Genomic DNA, 17,452 nt, shown 5'->3' on the forward strand with positions numbered 1-17,452 from the left:
TGAGGATTCACTAAGAACATGATCTCAGCCGAGCACCAGGAACAGGAAGGGCCATTGTTGCAGGGAACCAGCAGCCTGCTAAGTCAGGCTTTGGTTTTGGTAGCAGGAAACTGAGCACAGCCCTGGCACCTCTGGTTACATTTTTGTTATTATAGTAGAAAAGTAAACATACATTTCCCAAAATGAAGGTGAACATTTTATTGTAAACCTGAATCTTCCTTAAGCATACACTGCAACATATTAAAAGTTTTTGGATTTTTTTTGGAATATTTAGCGTGTTTTTGTTTTTGTTTGTTTTTAAACAATTACTTATTTTCATTTTACAAGCATTGGTGTTCTGCATGCATGTATGAAGGTGTCAGACCCCCTGGAACTGGAGTTACAGACGGCTGTGAGCTGCCATGTGGGTGCTGGAATTGAACCCAGATCCTCTGGAAGAACAACCAGTGCTCTTAACTGCTGAACCATCTCTCCAGTCTCACTCCCCACTTAGGTTTCTTTTCTTTTTTTTTTTTTTCAACAAAAAACACAAAACACACAGACAAAAACATCAAAAGTCTGAAGGACTTCTGGTCCCCAAAATTTCGGATGAGGGCCACTAACCTGTAATCTAAAATGCTCCAGAAATGAAACACTCCTCCTAAACACTCTTGGTATTGGAGCTTCTCCTAATCAGATCGCTGGGGTGGTAGGCTAAGTGTTTGGCAAATCTAGAATTTAGCAACCAGAATTTTCCTAGGAGAGAAAACAGTTAACTATAGAGACCTCTTGACCTACAGTCTATACTCAGCAAGCTCTTGTCCCCTTTGCATCCCTGCCTATGTCTTGTAGGTGATAGCAATGGTACTGCAGGTGATGCCATGGTAGTGGTGGTGGCGGTGGTGAAGGCTAACAGCTGTAGAGTACTTCTCATTGTGACGCACTATGTTTTTGTTGGTTTTGTTTGTTGTTGTTTGACTTAAATGCCTTCTGGACGTTATATGCAACAGCTACAATCCTTCATACTCAGATAAAAGTAAGCAACCCCTCGAAAAAAACAAACAAACAAACAAAAAAAAAGTAAGCAACTCACACATCATCACAGCCATTTGGTGGCTCCTCATCCATAGGCTTAACAGCCACCAGTGCTGTGGATGCAATAGCAAAAGATCCCGGTTTTCATACTTTCTGTAGCAAGTTAGTTCTTACATCTAATGACCGCTGGCGTTCTTATTTGCATATTCATGATCAAGCATCACAGAGGTAAACACAGAGCTAAAGTAACTGAAACTTTAACAGCAACTTCTTTTTTTAAAATTGTTTTTATTGAGCTTTATATGTTTCTCCACTCCCCTCCCTTACTCTCCCTTCCCCTTCTACCCTCTCCCATGATCCCCACCCTCCCAATTTATTCAGGAGATATTGTCTTTTTCTACTTCCCATGTAGATTAGATTCACGTATGTCTCTCTTAGGGTCCTCTTTGTTGTCTAGGTTTGTGGGGATTGTGAATTGTAGGCTGGTTTTTCTTTGCTTTATGTCTAAAAGCCACTTATGAGTGAGTACATATTATATTTGTCTCTCTGGATCTGGGTTACCTCACTCAATATGATGTTTTCTAGATCCACCCATTTGCCCACAAATTTCAAAATGTCATTATATTTTTTTCTGCTGTGTAGCAGTCTCTTTTGTAAATGTAGCACATTTTCCTTACCCATTCTTCAGTCGAGGGGCATTTACGTTATCCCTAGGTTCTGGCTATGACAAACAATGCTGCTATGAACACAGCTGAGCACATGTCCTTGTGATACAATTGAGCATCCGTTGGGTATATACCCAAAAGTGGTATTGTTGGGTCTTGGGGAAGGTTGTTTCCTAATTTTCTGAGAAATCGCCATACTGAAATCCAAAGTGGCTGCACCAGTTTGCATTCCCACCAGCAATGCAGGAGTGTTGCCTTTACCCCACAACCTCTCCAACATAAGTTGTCATCAGTGTTTTTTATCTTGGCTATTCTTACAGGTGTAAGATGGAATCTCAGAGTTGTTTTGATTTCCATTCCTCTGATGGCTAAGGATGTTGAATATTTCTTTAAATGTCTTTCAGCCATTTTAGATTTCTCTGTTGAGAGCCTGTACTCCGTTTTTTATTGGACTATTTGTTATTTTGATGACCAGTTTCTTGAGTTTTTTGTATATTTTGGAGATCAGACTTCTGTCTGATGTGGGGTTGGTGAAGATCTTTTCCCATTCTGTAGGCTGCTGTTTTGTCTTGTTGACCGTGTCCTTTGCTTTACAGAAGCTTTTCAGTTTCAGGAGGTCCCATTTATTGTTTCTCTCAGTATCTGTGCTATTGGGGTTGTATTTAGGAAGTAGTCTCCTGTGCCAATGCGTTCAAGTGTACTTCCTACTTTCTCTTCTGTGGTTGGTTTTATGTTGGAGTCTTTGATCCATTTGGACTTAAGTTGTGCATGATGGTAGATATGGATCTATTTTAATTCTTCTACATGTTGATACCCATTTATGTCAGCACCATTTGTTGAATATGCTTTCTTTTTTCTCATTTGATATTTTTTGCTTCTTTTTCAAAAATCAGGTGTTCGTAGTTGTGTGAACTGATATCCAGTTCATTTTCATTGGTCCTCCTGTCTGTTTTTATGCCAATACCAGGCTGTTTTTAGTACTGTAGATCTGTAGTAGAGTTTGAAGTCAGATCTGTAGTAGAGTTTGAAGTGATGCCTCCAGTAGTTCCTTTATTGTACAAGATTGTTGTGGCTATCCTGTTTTTTTTTTTTTTTTTTTTTTTTTTTTTTTACAGCAACTTCTTATAAGCCACAGAGCATCATGCAGAGGGGAACAGAGACATATTCTAGCCACCCACGGGTTCTGGAGCACTAGGGTGAGTGGCAGAGGATAGGGTTTTCAGTACTGGCTTCAGAGTCGAGTCCCAGTCAGCTCACTCACTTTTCAGCTGTATTAGATAGAAGGTTCTCAACCTGAGGGCCTGGACCTCTTTGGAAGGGTCAAGTGACCCTTTCACTGGGGTCAGCTAAGACCATCAGCAAACACAGATGTTTGCATTATGATTCATAACATCGAAATCACAGTTATAAAGTGGCAATACAATAATTTTATGGTTGGGGTCACCATCAAATAAGGAGCTATATTAAAGGGTTGCAGCTCTAGGAAGGTTGAGAACCACTGGGCTAGAATATTTGTTGTCTTCTGGGTGCCAGTTTTTCTTCTGTAAAAGAGCACAGTGCTGCATAGCTCTCGGTGGAAGAGGATGACAGCACTTCCGTGTTGGCGCTCAGAGGACACTTAGTCAGGACAGCATCATGCTCAGAGTGGAAAAGTCTAAATTACAACATAACCAATGTCTGTAAAATGTATGCAAAGGAGACAGAACTTATAAAAAACAGGAAAGGAACAAACCCATGTTTATCTCCACAAGAACCAATCTTGACTAGCCAAGATGCCCTACTTCCTCTTTTCTGTAACAAATAATTTTATCATCTGTGAGAAGTTGGATCAAATTTCCCCTTGGTTCACTCTCACTTATACACAGGCGAGCTTAGACTTGCAGCAGTTTAGCTACTGGTTAGGAACGACAATACAGCAGGCCAACCAAGGCACCTATTCACCTATAGCCTTACCCAGATGATTTTAGAAATGCCATTTGGGGAGGTGACAAAAAGCTGATGCCATGGGTTCCCAGATTCCAGGAAATGTGATGAAAACATCCCTACTCCACCTCTCCAGTCACCTCATGCCAAACTCTCCCTAAAACCAGCTGTTACTCCCTTGAAAGTATGGTATAAAAGATAAGTGGAAGGTGAGTGATTGGAACCTATTCTTCACAGCACAGTCCAGTTATGTATTGTCAATATGCGGTCACCACAAAATACCATTTGGCTAATGAAGCATCTCAGACCTCAGAACTACGGCTTGTTTGATTGTGGACATGTTCATGATTGTTGATATCCTTATGGAATTCGCTGCATGGGGCTGGCAGTCATCACTCCTGAGGATAATTCAGCAATGTCTGATGCGTCTCATGATTAAAACAACCAGTCGTAAAAGAGTAGTACATGCTGAATGACTCACTTGCAACCAGTTTAGTTTTGAATAAAAACAAAAGTCTCATCCACGTTTCTTTTACCTATACTATCTCTTTTTTTTTTTTTTAAAAGATTTATTTATTAAGCATACAATGTACTGTTGGCAAGGAAGGCACCAGGTCTCATTACAGATGGTTGTGAGCCACCATGTGGTTGCCGGGAATTGAACTCAGGACCTTTGGAAGAGCAGGCAATGCTCTTAACCACTGAGCCATCTCTCCAGCCCCCTATACTATCTCTTATACAGGCATGAATGTACATATGTACGCGTGCGTACTCACACACGTGCACAAACACATTCAAATACCCTCGCCATTGATACTGAAAATTTGCTACCACTTTGAGTCTATTGCTTTTAAAACATCGATTTAAGACCAAACTATTTGAAAATCTTCATATCAGGAAGCTATCTTGGGATCCTCAGTCTACTGGGCAGCCTAATTTAGAGCTGAACTAACTGCACTGTCACCCCACTCCCCATCAGTCACAAACTCTTTAGAAATAGCAGTCAGGTGTTCCTGCAGGGTCCAGTGTTTCTTGAATTGCATAGTTAAATTCTTTTGTCAGACATAGCAGGGGGGCGGGGAGGAGGGACTCACCTTTCCCAGGGGCAAGAATGTAACTCTGAACCGGTTGGTCTCTCATTATTTCCTGTATTTGTTTCTAGTAGAAAACAATTCCCTGAAGGATCTCCAGACCCCCCAAGTATTGGTGTCTTTGCAGGAACCAGGCAAGAAAAAAAATAATGACATGGTATTTAGTCTGTAAAGAGAACTTCAAAGAGCTACTCAATCTCGAGTTCATGCCCTGGCGTAGTTCTTCCCATACCAAAGCCAAGTTGCACGTGTGTGCACATTCCAAAGAAAAGTCAGACCCTCATCAGATCTTGGAAGATCATTTCTAAATATAGGAATACATTGCTTGAGCAAAATGTCTTTGTGTACCTAAGAACCAGAAGGCACACCAAGCGGTTTATGCTAATGATGTCATTGATAGTGAGTTTTAAAATTCACCTCAGTCCCTGAGTCATTAGTGGTCCTTTACCACTGGAGAAGCTAGAGACTCAGTAACGACATTCAGTCAAATGGATGTGGCATGCCTCGGCGAACACCCTGGATCCCACCAGACAGAGCAGCTTTCTTAGGCGGTAATATTTTGTATATGTCGTCATGCATTGAGTCTGAAAGAATTAAGTGGGCTATAAAATTCTACTGTAGGAAGTCCCCTAGAAACATTCAAACTGGTCTCTCCTGGACTCCGTCCTGTGCACTGTTTCCTTTGCTGACTGTATTCTTGCACTGTATCAAACCATAACTGTGTGTACAACCATTTCCTGGCATTCCCCGACCTCTCCTAAAGAACCATCAACCCCAATGGTACAGTTGGGGACTCCCGGAAGAGCCTACATGGGCTTTGACTAGTATACTGAGGAGAAGTGATGCTCGATCTGACGTGGTATGAGTCATGTGGAGGACTGGAAACTTCTGCTTGGGGGACAGAAGGCAGAAAGTTAAGCAGAAACTAGAAGCGATCAAGAGGCCTAGTCACTCCAGGGTCCCAGGCTAATCTTCAGTCACAATATGACTGTAACCCATGAGAGAGAAATGCCAAAGGACACGGTATGTAGCATGTCCATAGCATTAGCATGCATGAGGTCCTGTGATCAATCCCCAATCGAAAATTCAAACAGGGAAAGGTCTGGCTGAATGTATTTAACCCTACGAATCTTGAGGGACACTAAATTTGTTGTTGTTTTTTTTTTCTGATGGCTTGTGATCCAGCAATAGGTGACTAATGCCAGCAGAAATGATCAAATAATTTACAGAAATGTAGACTGTGATGGTTTAGAGGCCAGACCTAAACAACAGCCAGACAGAATTTTTCACAACTCAGTTCAAAATAATTTTTCCAAATTGAAAGCAAAAGCCAATTTTTAGAGGGGACCTGGATTGCATGGGGTTCTCCGGGTCTGTTGAAGCCTGTAGCTAAATTGCTTTTATTTGTATTGCTTCTTGGGAAATGGCGGAAGGCCAACCATAAACAGTGTCCTACAAAGGAACAATCCTCAGCTTTCAGAGCCCCTCTGTGTTTGATTTTATCTTTCAGAAGAAAATATGAAATAGTTGGTTCTATACAAGTTTTAGACACATAGGGAGAAAGCCTCCTGGCAGGCCAGGAAATCAGTTTCCCCGCTGACTTCAGTGTGTGCTCTACACCCTGCTGGGTTCTACCTGGTCACCCTCCAGTGACTCCTGGAGGAAGGGATGCCAAACTCCTGACATACGCGGTCTGAAAACACTGTGGAATGTTTCCACCTTCAGATTTCAGGGCCTGTTCTGTGGTGAATACTTTAGCAAGGTAAAAATGTGACTGCTTGGTCATGAAAGCAAGAGTCCCCGACAGCATAAAAAGCATCAGTGTTGAGACTTCCCTCCAATCATCAGCAAGGATTTGTCCTTGGAGCAAGTTATCTAAGAAGACAGCAGCAGCAGACAGGGAAGATGCAGCAGACAGGGAGGATGCAGCAGACAGGGAGGATGCAGCAGACAGGGAGGATGCAGCAGACAGGGAAGATGCAGCAGACAGGAAAGATGCAGCAGACAGGGAAGATGCAGCAGACAGTGAGGATGCAGCAGTCAGGGAAGATGCAGCAGACAGAAAAGATGCATCAAATAGGGAAGATGCAAAAGACAGGAAGGATGCAGCAGATAGGAAAGATGCAGTAGACAGGGAAGATGCAGCAGACAGGGAAGATGCAGCAAACAGGGAGGATGCAGCAGACAGGGAAGATGCAGCAGACAGGAAAGATGCAGCAGACAGTGAGGATGCAGCAGACAAGATGCCCTTTAGCACAGAGAACTAACAAATACCCAGCTCTTGAGAAATGAGAGCAGCTTGTCTGTAAACTACCAATTTCCCCACGTGATGGTGACAATAAAGATATTTATCCTTTACTTCTCTGCCTCGCATTTATGTTTCACATTAGGCGATTTTAGATGACTTAGCTGTCTGAATGCTTCTAAGTGGAAAACTTGAAGTACAAAGAAATTTACTGCCTTCGTTGACTTTGTGAATCAAAAGACTTACTTTAAAAATCAGATATTAACTGTTAAAAATGTGTGTGTGCACATATTCTGTGGGAGTCAGAGAATGACTTGTGAAAGTCCGTGCTCTCCCTCTATCATCAAGTTTCCAGGGATCAAATGCAGGCTTTCAGGCTTGGCAGAAAGTGCAGTTTGCCGCTGAGCCATCTCACTGGCCCCGATTCAAGTATTTTTCCCCTGTGTTGAGATTAAACTGCAAGTGCCTGATGGGTCACTTTATTTTCACAAGTCAAAACCAGAATGATGTAGCGCTGAGTAGAGAAGGCAGAATTCCCTGAGCCACCCAGGCAGAAAGACAATGGGTTGACTCACTGGCTGCCTGATCTTACAAAGGTCTCATGGAACTTTGGTGAGTGCAGAGCTGGGTTCTCTGTGTGTGCAGTGTTTTCCAAAGTACAGATGCTTTCCTCTTGGCTGGGGCTGCTGTCTGGCTTGTCCACATCCTCTCTCTTTGTTCTGTAGACAGTGGCATAGCATAGCCCTTACCTGAAGCTCAGGTGGAAAATGCTTCTTGGGAGAGACAGACTAGCTCTCACATGTGTAAGCATCTCTTTCAGTATCTCCCTGAGGTAAAAAGGTCCCTGTTGAGGAATAGTACTTTAACTAGGCAAAGATGTGTTACATTTGTTTATAGGGCGCATTTGCTTAACTATGTAAGGATGTGTTGCTCTGCCTGCCTAGGTGCCTGACTGGTTTATTAAACGTTGATTGGCCAATAGCTAGGCATTAGAGGGATAGATGAAGCCAGCAGGCAGAGAGAATAAACAGGAGGAGAAAAGGAGAGGAGAGAGGAGAAAGAGAGAAAGACACCCCAGGGCCAGCCAGCAGACATGAGTAGATCATGAAGAAAGAAAGGTAAAAAGCCCTGAGGCCAAAACATAGTTGAAGAGAAACAGGTTAAGCTGTAAGAGTTGGTGGTTCAAGTACAAGCTAAGGCCGATCATTCATAACTAATGAGTCTTTGTGTCATGATTGGGGAGCTGGTTGGTAGCCCAAAAGAAAGACTGTTACAGGTCCCTCTAGTTCTGAGCCACACATTAAGTGTTCCTAAGGACACCAGGGTAAAAGAGACATAAATGTTCACTACTTGGTGGTGCTGGTAATGGGTGATTATAAGCACAGATCGATGTGTATATGGTTTTGTGGGTAGATACACTTGAGTGCTGGTGCATGTGGAGGCCAGAGTCCCTGTTAGGTCTCCTGGAGCTGGAGTTACAGGCCATGGTGAGCTGGGAGCCGAACTCAGGCTCTCTGCAAAAGCCCCATATGTGCCCTTAATCTCCAGGCCATCTTTTTAAGCCCTAAGCTTGATATATAATCTTTATATATAAAGTTTTATAATCTTGAGTTGAATTACAGAAAATGAAACTGGGGCTGGAGAGATGGCTCAGAGGTTAAGAGCACTGAGGTTAAGAGGTTCTGAGTTCAATTCCCAGCAACCACATGATGGCTCACAACCATCTGTAATGAGATCTGGTGCCCTCTTCTGGTGTGTGGGAAGCAGAATGTTGTACACATAATAAATAAATAAATTTTAAAAAAAAAGTAGCTGAAAGCATTTCAGCTTTAAAAAAAAGAAAGAAAATGAAACTGTTTCAGAGCTAAGATAACGCTGTTTCTTTTTTTCTGTCAAATAACATTTCTAAAGCTGCCGTGGGTTTAAGTCACATGAGCGTGTCTGTGCAGGTGTGTAATTTATCAAGCCAAACACTGCTAAGTCCTGCTAACTTAGAAAACACAAATGTGGAAACCCAAGGCCGACGACATACTGAAACACTATTATTCCTGTTAACACGCTGTTTCATTAGAATATTTTAATTTCCTAGCGACTGAACAACACTGAACTCCTAAACATATTTCAGCCCATGGATAAATGCACTGATCTTTATCTGTTTGTCAAGGTGGGTTTGTTAGATTATATAGCTGAGCTCATATATTCATATCAAGTATCTCAAGGAGCACTTAAAACTCTTGGGGGAAAACATCCAACCTGATAGGTTCAAGCTACAGAACCTATAATTTTAAGCCAAAAGAGTGGCAGGAATCGATCAGAAGTTGGAGCTTTGTAGGCTTTTGCTTTGTTTTACATGTGTATTCACATAGTGGTGGGGGCTTTCCAGAAAATTACGAATGAGATACTATGAATAGACAAAAGGAGGTATCATTAAGGTTTCTCACACACGCTTTTCTTTGTATATGTAAGTTCTAATAATCAGCAAAATACATAGGTATGTTTTAAATCTTATTTGGAAATAATAATAAATAAATAAATAAATCTTATTTGGAAATAAGGTCAAGGCTTTGAACTGATGTCATATTACTCTTTGGTACACAACGAGGGGCTGTCTTCATGCAGGCAGAGGCCTGTGCCTCCAACCAAAGGCTGTCTTGGGGAAGGGTGCCTCATCTCGTGAGCCCATGTTCAAATCATCCTTCATTGTGAGCCCCAGAAGAGACAGAAATCTGAGCTACACGATGCCTTCAAATTAGAACTCATGCCGCAGCACTGAAATGCCTCTGCATAAAATTAGACCCAGATCTTGGAGAATAGGTCAGATATGTAATGATCTGAATTCGATCTAAAATGCCACCATTTGCAAAATCTTTTCAGAGGCATAAAAGCTCTCCTCTGAGCCAAAGACGTGTTTGCTATTGCTTTTAAGCCAGGCTGCATTTTAATACAAGCAAGGGTGCATTGACACTGTAGCTGTGATGCATTACTTGTGATCTTGAGAAAAATTTAATTTCCCTTGGCTCAGTTTCCTCATCGGCAAAGTCATGAAGATTTTGGCGGGGGATTTTGAGTGAGTGTGCCTGGCACACAAAAGCCATATCATAAGTGTTAACTGCCAATATTGGCTATCATTTACTAATTATATATCTCATACTTTTTTGCAGAAAATCCATCAGCACAGAATAAAGGTGGTTCTGAAACATTTCATTCTTTCTGCACATCGAAAAGGACACCATTTAGAAGAAACAGTTAGAATACATGTAGGAGTAGACACCTATGATCCTAGCACTTGAGAGGCTGGGGCACAAAGATCATAATTTTGAGGCCAGGGTTACCAAGTCAAACTTTGTATTTAGAACAACAAAACAAACAAACAAAATAAACAATGAAACTTAGAAAACATAGACACATAAGATCCCAAACTTAGCTCAGAGTTATCTATCTACCCTAAGCTTGTTCAATTTTTTTTTCCTAGTTCCAGCCTTTCTTGCCAAAAGTCATGCAAAAGGGGAAGGAACCCGATCACATCAGAAATTAGCCTGCTACTCGGACCAAAAGAGAATCTGCATGCATCAGAAAATAACTTGCTAATCGTGACATTTTAACCGACATGGAAATACGTACTTTCCAGGCAGAAGACTAACAAGGCAATGGTTTTCAGACAATTCTGAACAGAACAACAACAACAAAAAAATATGGCAGCAAAGATTCTCTGCTTCAGCATTCGGCTGATCTTCTTTCTATGTCTGTGAATTCGGCATTTGTAGATTGAGAAACATTTTATTTAAAAATGTGTTTGTAGGGGCCAGTAACATAGCTCAGTGAGTGAAGGCACCTACCTGCTGCAGGAGCTTGATACACCAGTTCCATCCCCAAACCCCACAAGGTGGAAGGAGAGTACCAGCTCCTGCAGGTTGTCCCCTTGCCTCCACAGGCATGCCACCCCCACCCCCCCGCCCCAACATAAGTAAATATAAAAGTGTTGGTACTGAACACACACTTTTTTCTTGTGGTTATTCCATAAACAAAACATTTTGTTAGCCGGGCGGTGGTGGCGCACGCCTTTAATCCCAGCACTCGGGAGGCAGAGGCAGGCGGATCTCTGTGAGTTCGAGACCAGCCTGGTCTACAAGAGCTAGTTCCAGGACAGGCTCCAAAACCACAGAGAAACCCTGTCTCGAAAAACCAAAAAAAAAAAAAAAAAAAAAAAAAAAAAACAACAACAACAAAAAAAACATTTTGTTGTTGTTGTTTTGTTTCCAAATGAGCAGTTACACTGTACATGTGCTGTGAGTAATCTTAACGCGTGTAAATACAGGAAGGTATATAGGCAGGACAGATGCAAACACTATGTGATTTTCTATAAGGGACTTCGGCATCTGCAGTGTTTGATATCTGTAGGTTGTTCCTGAACCAGTTCTCCACAGGTATTTCTTTGGGCCTTCCTGGCATGCTGCCTAGTTTTATATCAATATGACACAAGCTGGCGTTATTTAAGAGAAGGGAGCCTCAACTGAGAAAACGTCTCCATAAGATCAGGCTGTAAGGAAGCCCGTTGGACATTTCCTTAAATGATCATGGAGGAAGTTCAGCCTAGTCCAGTGGTGCCAGCCCTGGACTGGAAGTCCTGAGTTCCAAAAGAAAGCAGGCTGAGCAAGCTATCGGGAGCAAGCCAGTAAGCAGCACCCCTCAGTCAGCTCCTGCTCATGTTCTTGCCCTGACTTACTTCAATCCCATTGTACCAAAGTGTGAGCCAAATAAATCCTTTCCTCCTCATGGTGTTTCATCGCAGCAATAGTAACCCTAACTAAGACATTGGCATATAAAACTAAGGGATGCTACCATCGTCCACATGCGCATTGTGTTGCTACCCTACAGGTCATCAGTATGACCCAACTATGTGCAGACATCTCTACATTTCTCCTGAGGTCTTCTGTATTTTGTTGGTCATGTCCTGAGCTAGAAATTCAAGAAGCTGTCCACATCACTAGCCTTACTTCTGCTGTCAAGATCAGGTAGAGAAGAGAATATGGCAGATCAGATCCTCCTGTCCAATCACACTCTTAGCCTCTCTTGGGTAGGAGAAGAGCTGGCCAAGGAAGGCTTGCTGAGCTCGGAGTATGAACCATTTAGCATTTACGAAGTCCAATAGTCAGTAATGCAGCCACTATGCTAGTGTTACATCTAGCAGTCATCTATAAGGCTCCAGAAGGTAAGAATTATATTCCCAGCTCAAATTAGGATTTAATGTCGCTCAAGTATACATACTTTTTGCCTTTGCTGTTTGCCTTAACCAAACAAAACTGAGCCTCAGAGAAACCTGACCACTTCCTTCTAGTCTCTGATGCATCAAAGCAGATTTTCTGGAATTTTTCTTTGTGGGATTTTTTTTTCTGGTGAATTTTTATTTCACTGTCAATGTTGTCAAGAACAGACTCAGTGGCAGTGGCAATATTTAGTGCTGGGGGTTGGGTCTGTTATTTCCTAGATGATAGATAGAATTGGCCAGTAGGCTTCTAGTTCTTTTACAAAATAAGCATAATACTTTATCATCCATGCACCTAAAATTACACAGAAAGAGCACACCACTTGCTGGAGACAGACACAGTCATCGGTCCACTCATCAAAGTAGCAAACAACACAATCTAAACCCTAAGTAGTTAAATAAAAAATGATGTCCTTTATTCATCAAGCCCTGTTAAACACTGAAATACCATCCATCTTTCTTACATTACTTAGCAACGCCCTGTCTGTTCTTTCACCCCCCACTCCCCTAAATTAGTCTAATGAGTTCATCCTTAAACTCCAGATTGTTTTTCTTTTCTTCATATTACTTACATTTTATTGTTTCAGTATCAAAGCCGATCTAAAAGTTTTCTCCTATGTGTGAAATGGACGTTAATGTGTGTCAGCACATGTTCAAGATGACATCAAAGTTAGGCCCCAAGCATTTCAAGACAAGGTTTGAGAATCTAAGTATCTCCAAGGATCCAAAAGAGAACAACTCTGTCTCAGAAGCACACTCTTATCATGGACATATTTCTTATTTCCACAGTTGTGATTTCGGATACGCACTTTCCTGCTTTCCTGAGGGTTTAATTCCATGGCCTCAGATTTAATTCCTGAATGTCAATTTCTATCTAGAACAAAAGAATCGAGCAGACTAGGAAGCAGGATTGCTTCAAGAGGATCAGTGACAACAGAGGCCCTCGGCATTTTCAAAGAGCTACACAGATAGTGAAGGTAAAAGTGAACCAAGATACACAACTTTGTACACGTTAGAAATATCCAATGTGCCACCAATACAATTTCCCCAAAACACAAAAAGTCCCAGAGATTGGAGCCACACGCATCTGTCTTTGTATCACTCTACATTTGAATTCCCAACTATCTATTTTTCCCACATCCTGACATTCATTAAGACGTTTTCAGCCAGAATTTTTGGCAATATGCTTTTTTTTTTCAACTACAACAAGCCACACAAAAGTACTGCCATTAATGTCCAATGGTTGCACCAGGCCAGGCCTTTCTGAAATATATGTGATCTTTAAAAGATTCTCTGTCTTCCCTTCATGAGTTAGCAGTGCTGTCTTCACCTAAATCGCCTATTTCACGAGCTCAGATGTTCTCTTCATCCAGCATTTTGTTGATGCCATCGCAAAGTTTCTGTAAGTGAGGTTTAAATTTTCCAAAGGGATTATACAAGGCAGCCAAAAAATCACAATCTGAAAAATGATCAAAGACGTGATTAACCCGTCCGTGAGACTTGGCGGTGAGGTGGCGCTGGATGATGCCATGCAGCAGCTCTCGGCACTCGTTCAGCAGCCTGGACAGCACGTTGCGGTCGAAGGTGTACTCCACCTGGTGGAAGCTGACCACGGTCATGGCGAGCTGGTGGACCTTCTTCTTGAACTTCTCCATCAGCGCCAGCTCGTCTTGATTGAACTGATTGTTCCTGTGGAGAACGGCCAGCTTGATGACTGTCTTGATGAGGTTCTTGATGACCCTCTCCGCCTCCTTCTTGTTTTGGGTGTACTCCTTGGTCACCCGGTAGAGCTCATCCAGCACCTCGCTGCTGGTGTCATCGATCAGGGTGGTGGCGATGGATTTGGATACCATTTTACCCAGGATCTTTTTTTGTGCCTGGACGGCCAGGTTTTTGGAATTGAAGACATCTGTGGCCACTGTAAAACAAAATGAAAAAGAATGGAAGATTAGTAAATAGCAAGTAAAACTAAACAACAACACAAATCTCCAAGAATTAGGGAGCACTTTCCCCCATTCCTTCACTATTTACAGTCTGACTCCCATTTACTGATATAAGTCTATGTTCAGAAAGAAAAAGAGTCAATGTTTTGTACATTTCTGCGCATTGGGTTCTCATTTGTGGAATTAATGGGTTGATGTGTAATTAAAATCCTTTACGCCTTCTGCTATGTAGTCAGTGATTTCTTTAGCAGTTAATATTTATAACATCCTTGAAAATATCTTCTAGGCACCAGCACACATGGAGCACACACTAACACACTTATACACATGCATAGTCATATAAGTAAAAATAGATCTAAAACTTAAATCTGTCTCGTGAGGTGGTAAACCATTTTATCTAGCTTAATTGTATAAAGCCATTAAAAATTTTAAGTCAACTCTATACCTATTTGCTAGGCATCTGCAAACCTGGGCATCTTAAAGAAACTCATTTGAGCCAGGGCAGTGGTGGCACACACCTTTAACCCTAGCCCTTGGAAGGCAGAAGTAGGTGGATCTCTGTGAGTTCAAGGCTAGCCTGATCTACAGAGTGAGTTCCAGGAAAGCCATGTGGTTACATAGAGAAACACTGCCTCAGAGAGGAGGGGGGAGGGAGAGAGGGAGGGAGAGAGACTGACAAACTCTTTTGAATGAAAGCAGCTTAAATAGCAAGGCCATGATACTGAGCAAGATGGCACATTTACTCCAGCAAACCCAAGGGAGAATCCTCTCATAAACCACTTACAGAAAGCTTAAGTGCCTAAGACATTGGTCATCACTCCCTCAGCCATCCCACCCACTTTGAATTTCACTCCCCGATGTCAGCTTTTGGAAGGTTATGCTCCAGAGAGAGCTCACTGTTAGCTGCTATTCCTGATCCACTGCTTCTTTTACGTTTTGAGGAAATAAACTTATTTCATGAGCGGATGAAACACGTTACATGCAAAGCATACTCTGGAAAAGTGGATCCCGGGAGCTGACATTTGGAATGACTGTGACTTAATTTAGCAGATGTTTAAGGCACGAGAAGAGTTGCACAAATTACAGATTAATAACATATGGAACGGGATGCTGCTAGCTTAGGGCTCACAGAGAAAATGCTCTACAAACCAACCTTACTTTTATTCTACTATGATTGCCCCTTCCATGTGCTGGGTGCAATCGGAAAGCTTGTCTACGATTCTGCCTTTTCTCCCTCTCCTGGCCGAGGGCTCAGAACTGTGGTTCTCCGGGTATCCACCCCACCATAGGGTCCAGGGATCTCTCTCCTCTCTGGACTTGCCACAAGATGCACTCAGAGCAGTTGAAATATAACCATTTAGTTTAGATGAGCACCTCAGGGCACTGGTGATGCAAAATGATTTCTAGTTTGGACAAAAGCTGGCATCGTCAGGAAGCAAAACAGCAGAAGTAGCAAACCCAGGCTGGAAGGGCAGACACGAGCAGTAACTGCCTCGGTGTGCAGGTTTCATGCTAGATGTTAAGGTGGGGACACAGAGAGTCGACATTACATCTGAAGTCTGGATTCACGGCAGGTATATTGTCTCACGCAGGTTATTCCAGAACGGCTCCTAGTGGGTAGATCTCACCCAGGAACACACAGAGTTGTGCATCTCCTGAAAGGGTGTCCTGGTGCGACCAGCAATGGCGCCCTCCCAGTCGTCATTTGACGTTACAGAAAGTGAAGTGAGAGCGCAGAAGAACTGAGATACGTTTGCAGAGGGAGGAAAGGAAAGTGAAAAGCTGCGAGAAAAGCCCGCCTTCGGGGTCCAAGCTTTTCGACCATTTTTAATTTAATAGTAACCCATTCTTATTCCCGTCTCGTCAATGATTTCCAAGAGTGTTAATTCACACTGATGAAACCCTACACAAAGAAATGGTACCCCAGCAGATAATATCGCCACATTATGGCCAAGGGCCTTCTTTTACGTTATATCTCCAGATACAGACCTTAAAAAAAATCAATCTGGTTTTTACAGGGAGAGACACACAATCACTTTCAGACACATAATACATAACTCAGATTTCAGCAACCTATTTTAGATGAAGGCTCGCTCTTCTGCTTTGAATCTTTTAGAGACTGACATAGCCTACAAACATCCTATCTAAAATCTACAATCTTAGTACCCAGATCAACATACTTTCCGCTGGGAAATTCTGAAACCAGAGTGGAGGGAGGGAGGGAGGGAGGGAAGGAGGTTCAGACTCCTAGGTGCTAATTTCTCAGGGCTGAATTTGCAGCTTTGCATCAAGCTACTTTCCTCATTAAATCTCAACATTCCACTTCATTTCAACATACCAGAGAAGTAAGAACTCTATGCCACAGCATTTTAGCTTCCTGCAAGCCAGCGGGGGAGAAGTCAATCTCCTGCAGACTAAGCAAGGTCCTCCCCCTTTACTGTAAAGGAGGCAGAGCCCAGATGCGGAAGTTGATCTCTGGGGCTTTTCCTTTCCTCTCAGGACTTCCACATGACACTTGCATTTTAATCTTTATGTCAACTCAGTGCTCTCTTCTCCCTCTCCACTAGGAAGACTTCCATCCAGTGGGTTGATTTTTCAGCCTTAGAAACGGCCTCTTTTGAGCCAAGAAAGATTGTGGCTGACAGCCGCTTGCCAGGGATATGTGATCTGGGATCATCAAGTGTGACTGTTTGCTTTCTTGGACATTAACTGCAGCTGGCCTCGCCTGCTAGGGATCACTGTCAGTTCCACATGCTGGCCCAGGTCTCTTAAAGGTCCGCTGCATCCCAGAGCTAACCCTGGACTCCTGTCTAGTCTCACCCCTATGTGATGTCATCGCCATGGCTGCTGACTCCCACAGTCCTAATTCAGCCTTGACTTCTTTTCCAGACTCGTTTTGCAAAAACATTTAAGGCTCTTCTGAGATTTTGCAGACATCATAGATGTACCATATCCCCAACTGAATCCTTGTCCGCCCCCCCCCCCCCATCCAGTATTTACCACCTCAATTAATAGCATCTCTCCTGGCCAGAGACCTGGGAACCATCCACCATCTCGTCCTCCCTTTCCTTAGTCTGGTACCAAGATTTTTCCATTTTTACCATTTATTAGTTTCTAAATTTTATTCAATTCCCTCCATCTCTACAGATATCATCTAGTTCACTCCTTTCCAATGGCTTTTCACACTACAATCAGGGTACTTTGAAAATGTACATATAAAATGAGGTGCTTTTCTATTTTTCCATGACAGGTTTTTTTCTGTAGCTTTGGGACCTCTCCTGGAACTAGTTCGTGTGGACCAGGCTGGC

The 17,452-nt window shown here is 42.5% G+C and overlaps 1 protein-coding gene across 3 annotated transcripts in view; it reads right to left on the reverse strand.

Moving 5' to 3' along the window:
- Window positions 1-11,175: 11,175 nt before the first annotated feature.
- Tnfaip8 (TNF alpha induced protein 8) overlaps window positions 11,176-17,452 on the reverse strand; it is a 116,759-nt gene continuing 110,482 nt past the window's right edge. For all 3 annotated transcript variants that reach the window (XM_057788718.1, XM_057788717.1, XM_057788716.1), the window contains one exon: window positions 11,176-14,119. In XM_057788718.1, coding sequence (XP_057644701.1) covers window positions 13,554-14,119 — 566 coding nt within the window. In that variant the 3' untranslated portion in view covers window positions 11,176-13,553. The remainder of the gene's footprint in view (window positions 14,120-17,452) is intronic.

The sequence above is a fragment of the Chionomys nivalis genome, chromosome 14 (genome assembly GCF_950005125.1).
Source record: "Chionomys nivalis chromosome 14, mChiNiv1.1, whole genome shotgun sequence".
NCBI lineage: Eukaryota > Metazoa > Chordata > Mammalia > Rodentia > Cricetidae > Chionomys > Chionomys nivalis.